General features: G+C 36.9%; 1 protein-coding gene across 1 annotated transcript; it reads right to left on the bottom strand.

The window, feature by feature from the left end:
- Nucleotides 1–313: 313 nt before the first annotated feature.
- Nucleotides 314–9085, bottom strand: grhl2a (grainyhead-like transcription factor 2a). The gene is made up of 16 exons (XM_046846404.1): nucleotides 8825–9085; nucleotides 7930–8116; nucleotides 7630–7685; nucleotides 7147–7462; nucleotides 6891–6949; nucleotides 6501–6657; nucleotides 6211–6322; nucleotides 5470–5564; nucleotides 3992–4150; nucleotides 3709–3796; nucleotides 2964–3109; nucleotides 2764–2801; nucleotides 2381–2469; nucleotides 2088–2173; nucleotides 1934–1998; nucleotides 314–951 (listed from the first exon to the last, which is right to left on the bottom strand). The coding sequence occupies exons 1-16, from the start codon at nucleotides 8839–8841 to the stop codon at nucleotides 837–839; spliced, it is 1785 nt and encodes a 594-aa protein (XP_046702360.1). The 5' UTR covers nucleotides 8842–9085; the 3' UTR covers nucleotides 314–836.
- Nucleotides 9086–9602: the final 517 nt, after the last annotated feature.

The raw sequence follows: 9602 nt of genomic DNA, 5'->3' as shown, positions 1-9602 counted from the left end.
ACATGACTTGCTTGGCATGCACAGTTCCCATTAGAGCCACAACTTCTCCCCAACATAATGCTTATGTGGAATAACACAAAAAGTGTAAGAAGAATTTAGTTACATTAAATTTCCAATATGTTTGTCTATTTCTAATTATAATATGGCCAAGATACACTGTAAAATATATTCTCCTTATTTGATTTAAAGTTCCTTCCTGTGCCATAACTACCTATGGCTTGTGTTCCTCTCTTATACTTACATTTTTATTCTGTTTAAATTTAGATCCATGTTTTGTATACACCAATTCGAAAAGAAGTTGCCCACCTAAAACTGGCAGAAACAAATTATACTGTTTATTACATTCATTCAAAACAAGAAATATACACACACATGATGAAAACATTAAATATATACATGTTCAAAAACATTGTCTAAAGCTACACATATATTCTAACATACAATAAAGGAGAGAATAGGGGATGCAGTTCAACCACTAATAGCCACAGTTGAGCAAATCTCTAAGAATGTACAACTGTGGGTCATTTCATAGGGGTGGATTAAAAAGCAGAATACTGAAAGCTAATGAAAAGAACCTGTTTGGCCAGTTATTAGCAGAACACACAATACTACATATAAACAGCACGGATCATTCTGTTTTCATGTGAGCTTAAACACAGGGAACGCAAGAGAAGGAAGTACACGTGTGTACGTCACAGTCTGCCAACCAATTGTTAAGAATCATTGTTCTCTTACTAGGTATTTTGTTTAAGCCTTCTTTATCCATCTTTGTTTTGTTCTTTAACTGGATGGGAAGGCCATTATAAAGCCACCTATGAAACTTAATCATGCCGTCACTAGATTTCTGTAAGTGTGACCTGAAAGCACTCTGTCTGGGGCTCAATGTTTAGTACAAATGCATCCTCATTGGAGTAGTGCTCGACGATGTTGTCATCCATGTTGACCAGAATCCTGAGAGTCACACAAAACATGAAAATGCATATTAACACTTGACCTTGAAGTTGCCTGTTTATTAACTACAGGTATGTAAGTAACATATGTCTGGGCCTGGACTTTATATGGTGCTGCATAAGTTGTACAGGAATGGTGCAGAAATGAAAGAGTTGGACGATGTGTATTGGACATATGTACAGTTTTGCTGCAAACAGTCCCTTCTACTTCATCAAGTGCTGGACGGGGTTGTGACACGGGGATGTGCAGGTCACATTTAGCTACAATATACACCTTAGGACATCAAATTAAAAATAGCCTATGCATTACATGCGCTAGATTGTTGTTTAATTCTTTATTTTTATCTTAAAGCAGTAAAAGAGCACAAGATAATTATAATGATAATAATAAATGAAACTTAAAGTTTCGTTGATTAACACAATTTAATTTTCCAGCCCGACCTGCGAATACTATTACAAACTATTTCTATCTAAGGTTTTATATAAAGTGCCAATAAATGCAGGTAAGAAGGCACAAAAAAATTAGCATGTGGTGTGTGTTTAATCATCAACATATTATGTAACCCCAAAAAGCATGCTGTGATATCTATGCATTTTTTTTTAACACTGTGCCTATAAAAAGAGCCATGTTTCTGTTTCTGATACACATGCATATGTGCTGGCACTAAACCAATGCAATACTTCTTAACTATTGTAGCTATCGATTTTTTTCATTTTTTAGATTGTTACATAACTATATAGAAGCTTTCTTTCTTTCTTGAAATGGCAAAAAAACACTTGTAGTTGTGTTTGTTGCACTTCAGCCTCACTCTGACCACATCCTGTGAATACTGTTATAGTCTGATTTTTTATTTATATATATATATATATATATATATATATATATATATATATATATATATATATTATATATATATATATATATATATGATAACATCTGTGTGTGTGTGTGTGTGTGTGTGTGTGTGTGTATACGCACTCACCCTTTCTTATTCTTCTTGTAGATTTTGTTTATCTTCTCAACAGGAAGGGAGTACTTGACTGATATCTGAAAAAAGAGAACAAGCCTGTAATTCAGTATAATTATTTTGAAATGGGAATGTGTGTATGCTCTACAAAGTGCAAGTGTGTACTTACAGCCTCAATCAAACTCTTCACTGTTGGAGACTTGAGCATCAGTGCATCAAAAACCTCATCAGACTCTTTCCTTACGTACAGTAGAACTGTTAAGAAATTGTTAGTGGTTAAGAGTTGTGAATCCTTTTAGAGAAGAAACTGCATTTACAGGAAGCATTTATATTTACACTCTGAGGCACATTTAGAGAGAGGGTCAAATTTGGAAATAATTTAGAATAGATATATATTAATAATCAGACACATCTGGTTCTCTATTTGTTTGCCCTCTTTCTCTCCCATGCACATGTACACACCTCTCCTGTGTGCAACACTTTTGCCCTGTTTGGCTGGTGGAAGGCAGGGATCATCCTCTGTCTGTCTGAATACCCTCTTCATCATCACACTGTAGGTTCAGTAAACATAACTCAATACATTTTTAGCAATTACCAATAACTGATCATTAAAATCATTTACATAAATGTACACATCATTTCAGTGATTGATCTTTGCCATAAACAATTATGAGTACACTACAACGCAGTACAGAAAAAAAAAAAAAAAAAATCAACTTTGTTCTGTGTTTGCAGTACATTACTCGTGTATTTTGTTTGTTCACTGTGTACTGTACAGTATATGGGTGGAATGACAATAAAAACCTACTTGACGACCACTCATGGTGCAACTGCATTGCACTTACCAATCACTCTCCATTTCCTCAGTGCTATAGCCAAACATCTGTAAACAATAGGAGTAATATTATAGGCAGGAGTATTGGAGCATGGATGACTTTTGGTACAATAGCTGTTTTATTTCTCCATTTTCTTTTTATTATTTAGTCCTGTTGTACTCTAATCTATTAACATATAAAAATGGATTAACTATTACAAACTCTCTCACCTGTGCAGCTCTTTGCATGTTACTGAAATGAACATCTGGGATGAACAGGACTGGCTGAGAATCCAAGTCTGATATAGATTTGAAAAATGAGATGTCTGATCTCTTCTGTATTATTGCTCCAAGACTTCCTCTTTTACCTGCCAGATCTGAAAGAAAATGGAAAGCCAGGAATGATACGGTGTTGCCCATTACTGTATTTCACAATATGTATAGACATGTTTCTAAACTTGTTTTGCTGGGCACAATGAACATTTTACTAGTCCCTGCATGTATTTGAGCATTTACAGAATGTCCATTAGAAACATACATTTCCTTTTGTGCAATAGAGACAAAAACGGTGGTAGATTGTGTTTACATTTAAGCTTTAAATCCCGCTAGTTCATGTTATAATATTGTAACTCAGATTGCAGAACGAATTATTGGTTATATGGTTACACATTATAAAAGTGGCTCTTTGGCAGCTTTCTCACAACAACACCATTCTCACTCCATTGGAATCTATGGTGCACAAGAAAGAGGACGTTTAGCATTTTAACTTAAATTTGGAGCTTCGTCTCTGGTTAAAATAGCATAGCGTTGTTTTGGGGCTTATTAAGTTTTAATTTTAGGTAAGACACCATGTTGATTCGATACATTTTATACATTCATGTATTTATTTTTGTGACCGATTCATAACCGTGGTGTAAATTTCAACCACTAGTAACCTTCAGAATTTCAGATTATTCGCATATATGCTTCAATTTACCATTGTGACCTTGCCCTCCAGCCACATGACCCTTTGTTTTTTTTCTCATCTGCTTTCTCTCCTCATCGCGAATCTTCCTCTCAGCCCCCTGTGAAGAAATAGGAAGTGGATCAACTACTACTTACTAGTTTTGGCACTAACTGAATTTTTTATGCAGTTGTTTTAATAACTAGTTGGACATGAATGGTACAAAATATTGGTGAAGAAGCTTTCAAAATGCAGATGTAATATTTGGTAAAGTGCAAGTTATCATATGCACGGTTATAGAAACACTTTTGCGAACCTTATCACAGAAGACTTTGATTTGGCAGTATGCTCTGTGAATTGGTTTGTTGCTCCTGTTGTTGTAGCTGTAGGTGTCGATCTGGATCATAAGCGGAAGTCCTTTTACTCCTTTCTGAGAGGAGAAATCTGTGCTCAGACAGTTCACTGTAATAAACACCTACAAAACGAGGAAAAGATTATCATAAAACAATACACACTATGAGAACAAATGATGCCCCGAAAAGTTTTCGGAACTGTAAAACATAGCTAGGATTAATACTTAACATTGACAAGTGTTACATTAATAACTTACATAGGCATTTAGTTTCAATGGTCTTTTTGTGTAAACCAATGTTGCTTTAGTAGGTGATTTATGCTACAAATGGTAAATGACAAATAGGGTCTATCTGACTAATAGACTTGTATGACAAATGTATGACAAATTGTACTTCCTGCAGGGGGATGTAACCTTACTTAACTGGTCTGAGCACAATACTGTCAGTGTTATTGTGACACTTCTTTGTTAGTTTGGGGTATACGGCAGTTAGTGACCAAAACAATATATGCATTCATTCTCAGGTAATTGCGTAGGATTTCTCTATCCGCAACAATTATACTTAAATGATCTGAAAGAATAATTATCTACCAGACCAAGTTGCATCATGGCAGACAAGTTGATGGCAGACAATCAAATATAAGGAGATCCAGGGGATTAAAAAGAACAAAACAGCCAAGTGTATGTAATGTATGTAAACGGCTAATGTATAACAAATAAATCAAATAAATCAAATAAAATGGTCAATTTCGGTGTAGTATTGATAGTATTCACTTTTAGCAATCCATTTATTTAAATATACTGAAAGACGTTTGTTTGAAATGCTCCACCGCTAAACACCATGTGCCAATATTTCAAGATACACTGGAAAACCGACTTTTGACAGATGAAATGTGGGAAATGTTTTTGCCTGGAGTGAAAATACTTTCCCACTGATAGACTAGTTTCGCTTCATGTCTGTACCTGTAACTTTTGTTTAATAAGAAGTGCAAAGTTGTGAGAACCACTTCTTTTCTCAGGGTCATGTGATCACTTAACAGACATCAGTTAATAAACTACAAACATGCTCGCACCAACAAGTAACAGTATTTTTCTTTCACGGTTATTGCAGTATAAGCAGTCAAGCCAAATATTTCGATATCAAAATAAGCTTGAAACACAGATGCTGTACATATTAAATAAGTTAAATTAAAAAAATAAGTATAATCGTGTGACATTAAACTACTCATCCATGTAGTGCTAAAAGAAGTTGCAATTATAATGAACTATAATTAATTGACAACTGACATGAATTATAATTCTGAAGTCTTTTATAAAGCAGGCTAAATTTATGGACAAAGGAATATTACTTAACATACTCAATTTATTTAACTAATTCCCAGAAAGTCCAACACTCTACTGAGTAATAAGATTTATAAATATCCCAGTGTCTGCATTCCCACCTTAGCTTCCTCGTTAATATCCCAGGTGAAAGAGACGGCATTGTAGGCGATTTCCTCCAGATTCCCAATAGTGTTGAAGCTCTCTTTGTAATCAGCTTTAGAGAGAATATTGTTAATAAAATAAATAAAACCATTACATTTCTTCTCATAAATATGAATATTAAAAGCTAACAAAAGTAACCGTTAGAACAGTGTTCGATTACAAGATGAATTATAAACAGCTTTTCAATATCAATAATATTCAGCGAACCTATTTCCCTGTATCATGAGCCAGTGTTTATTTTTGTGCATTTATCCCAACAGTTATAAACATATCTATTCAAATCTTGATCTGTAGCCTGGGCAATATGAAAAATTTTGGGATACTGTTATTCAAACCATTCATTAAGGTTCCAGGCTTTCTAAAACATTGTCTACATGCTGTTCATGAGACCACCAAAGGGGTCTTGAAGAGCCAACCCTTTACACCGCTGTCTCTGGCCTGGCCGGATATCTATTGTCTAACCATTTTCCATTTTCCATCTGTGAAGGGAGGGATTACATTGCCCCAAGCCTTCTACTAATGTTGCATTTACCAGGATACATTATAAAGGAAGTAAATGAGAGGGTTAGGGAAATGTAACACACACACACACACACACACACACACACACACACACACACACACACACACACACACACACACACACACAGGGATGTTGATTGAGGTGAATTCCCCAAGTAGTAAGAAAAAAATCCTACCAATATCTAGAACTCTCTGTTTTGCAGTGTGCTGGCGTGTGTGCCAGTAGTTCCAGTGCTTCAGCTGCTCATCGCGACACTTATCCTCTCCAAACACCACCATCACCACACTCTATAACACAAAGACAAGACAGAGTCTCCATAAAGCACAGAAAACAGAACCTTTTGTTTAGAATACAGTCTAGGTGATCAATTACAATACAATAGTCAAAATTACAACACCAATTCTACTTCACTTTTCACAAAGGCAGAGTGCAAAAGATGACCATGTAAACTGTACAAAGACTCACCCTGACTTTGCTTATAGGATGGCGCAAGCCTTTACTGATGCCTGCATCACACAGTGTGATGCCGTAAAACTGGCCTCTGTTCAGATAGATCATTGGACCGTCGCCAGGCTTCTGCCGAACTGAGCGGCTCGCTTCTACACTGTACTGGAATGTGTTCCTACAACACAAGATAGGAATAGTGTTATTGGTCATTCCCACTGACAGAAGATATAAATATTCATTTCCTTTTTCCACGAGAAGGTCAATGGTTTAAGGAAAAGAGCTCAACTCAAGACATCACTACATTTACATTTGCGGCATTCAGCAGACGCCCTTGTCCAGAGCGACGTACAAAAGTGCTTTGAGTCTCTAAGACTCAAAGACTCACCACTATTAAAGCACAAAACTCACATTTCAGGCTGTTCAAACACAGACTCTTGGGCCCCTAAAGTGGTGGGCACTCTGAATTTCTGCGAAAAGCACAGAATATCGGATATTAGAAGACCAATAATGAATAACTGTTTACATTATAGTGTATGCTAGACAGTATAATCATAATGCTTAGCAAATGCATTAGGATTATGAAAAGCATTTTTTTTGGTCTCCAAAAAATATATGCTGTAGGAATGCACCGTTTCCAAATGGATGATTGGACAAAATCTCTTACCACATTTTCACCATTGTAAGAGTCTTCAAAAGTGCTATCTGGCATGCTCCTCTGGTCATCCTTTCCATAACTGCTATGTGCATCCTGAGTGGTCTGCTGGTAGGGTACATGACTGTATGGCTGCCTTTCTTGCTGTTGGTTAGAATACACCTCTGACTTGACAGAGGCCACCACTCCCCCCTCTGATGGCAATGTGCTATACGAGTCTTGCTTCACCTCTGTGCTACGAGATTCTGTGCTAACTGAGAGATTGACTGGAGGAGATCTGGTACCCTGGACACGCTCATTCACCGATTCCACACCACCATGGAATATTCTATTAATAAAAACATATAAAATTAAACATTTTATTGCACGGTACATTGGCAAAAAATGTTTTCATGAGTAGGTCACAATAGAATTAATGCTGTGTCAAAAAAAATCCCATAATGATCACATTTCATATGCATGTGTCCAGTTGACTGCAAACAATCCACAACTAACCTTTTTTCTTCCTCTGGAAATTTAGCTACAGACAGGAGCCTTTTCTCTTTTGGAACCTGAGATTCACAGGAGAGTATGGTTACAGAATAGCACTCTAAAAAAAGACCGTACAACAACTACCAAACAGATATTAAGTCGATCTTGTAAAACAGAAGTCTTGCAACACCTCTTCTGACATTTCTTCTAAGGAAATGTAAGCACAGAAAACATCTCTTCAGTACAACAGGACCTTGACCTTAAAAAAAAACATGAATGCTGGTATAGCCTGGATGACTTTTCAACAGAACAAAGCCTTCTCACCTTGTAGTATTCATACAAGAGTCCGAGCGCTGCCACGCTGTCCTCGTCTCCATTGATGCTCATCATGGCCTTGGTGGCTGCAGTGAGAGGGTTCTCTAGGTAGGCCCTCCAGGCTTCATCCTCACTTGTAAAGACACGGCGGGACAGGAAGGACGTCTCGTTGGGAACCACAACTACCAGTCGCTTGCTGTGTCAGAGACAGTTTTTAAGGAGGAGCAGATGATTTTATATTTAGAAATGATGTATGATTCATACACAGAAGTGAGCAGGAATTAGGAAACACTCAATATTTTTATCTGATTAAATCTAGTCAGTATTCAAATGAATGAAAACACCACAAAAGCAGCATTCTAGTGCGGGTGTGTATATTTTGTGTCATGCGGCAGTTGGGCTCAAACACAATAAAGAGACAGCGTTTTACAGGAGGTTCATTTTTTTTCCCCGGAGCAGAGACTTGTACTAAATAAAACCAACACCTCTGCTTGCCTGAGGCGTTTCTGGAGTCAACAAAGAGCTTCACCAAAATCCTGCTATTCCCAGAGCTCTCCCTTTACATTCCCACACATAATACACTATCCCAGTGGATATGGATACTGCCCAGTGGAAGTGCACAAAAGCATAACAGAAAATCTGGGTTAAATGTTTACATGAGAGACATCTCTAAAACTATTTCTAAACAGTGGAAATAAAATAAGCATCCAACATACAGCTGTTTGAGTTAAAGGACATTTGCTGCCACTATATACACTATAAACAAATTAATAATAAAAAATTATCACCATTAACAACTTTACTGACTGATGTTAAGACGAACAATGAAAAGTCGGAGGTTATTCAATGTTCTTCATTTCATTGCTCCAGAAGGGTGAATTCGAGCCCGAACAGGTGAACTTACCTTTCCTCCTGAGCCATGGTTATAACGGCTTATCCGCTGTTCCTGTTGGGAAACTGTCCAGGAAGCGGCAAATCTCTCAGTCAGCCAAAAGAAAAAAACCTTCAGTGGAACGACAGAGCAAACGTTTAAAAGTTACCTGACTCCTAACATCCGTCTGACATTAACATTAACCTCGATCCACCTATATAAACAAAGCAAAACGACTCGCAGTGGGCGGGAAGCCACTTTCCAAATACTCAGCGCTTCCCCGAGACACGGCCACGTGACTGCAACACAGGTGGGCATGAATTAGTCAATTAGAGGGCGGGGCGAATATGGTCACCGCCCACTGCTTCACATCCTGCAGAGACTACGTGCAAGAGCGACAAGTGCACCCTAAGTAGTGCCATGACTAAATAAGGGGGCTTATGTTATGCAGCCTAATGAACGGCTCACAAAAAAAGGATTAATCGTGTATTTTGATGCAGTGCAATTATGAAAGATCGAAAAGATTAGAACACTGACACAGGCTAATAATATTTTTATATTCTTTACATTTTAATAACTAATATTATTCGTTTCACATGCTTTGTATTAGCAAGCTTGCTTTAGGAAAATAACGAGTCACACTAATATTCTATTATTTTTACACTTTATTTAGCAAATGTGTGCTACATGTCAAACTGATTTTTATTGGATTATAAGTCTCAAACTTTGATTTGTTGTGAAAATCAGTATGTCATCGATAAAAAAACATTGTATTTCTCTGTAATGGCAATGAATTAAATGAATAATAATA

Source organism: Silurus meridionalis, chromosome 4, assembly GCF_014805685.1.
Source record: "Silurus meridionalis isolate SWU-2019-XX chromosome 4, ASM1480568v1, whole genome shotgun sequence".
NCBI classification, from domain to species: domain Eukaryota; kingdom Metazoa; phylum Chordata; class Actinopteri; order Siluriformes; family Siluridae; genus Silurus; species Silurus meridionalis.
This window is presented reverse-complemented; position numbering and strand designations above follow the sequence as displayed.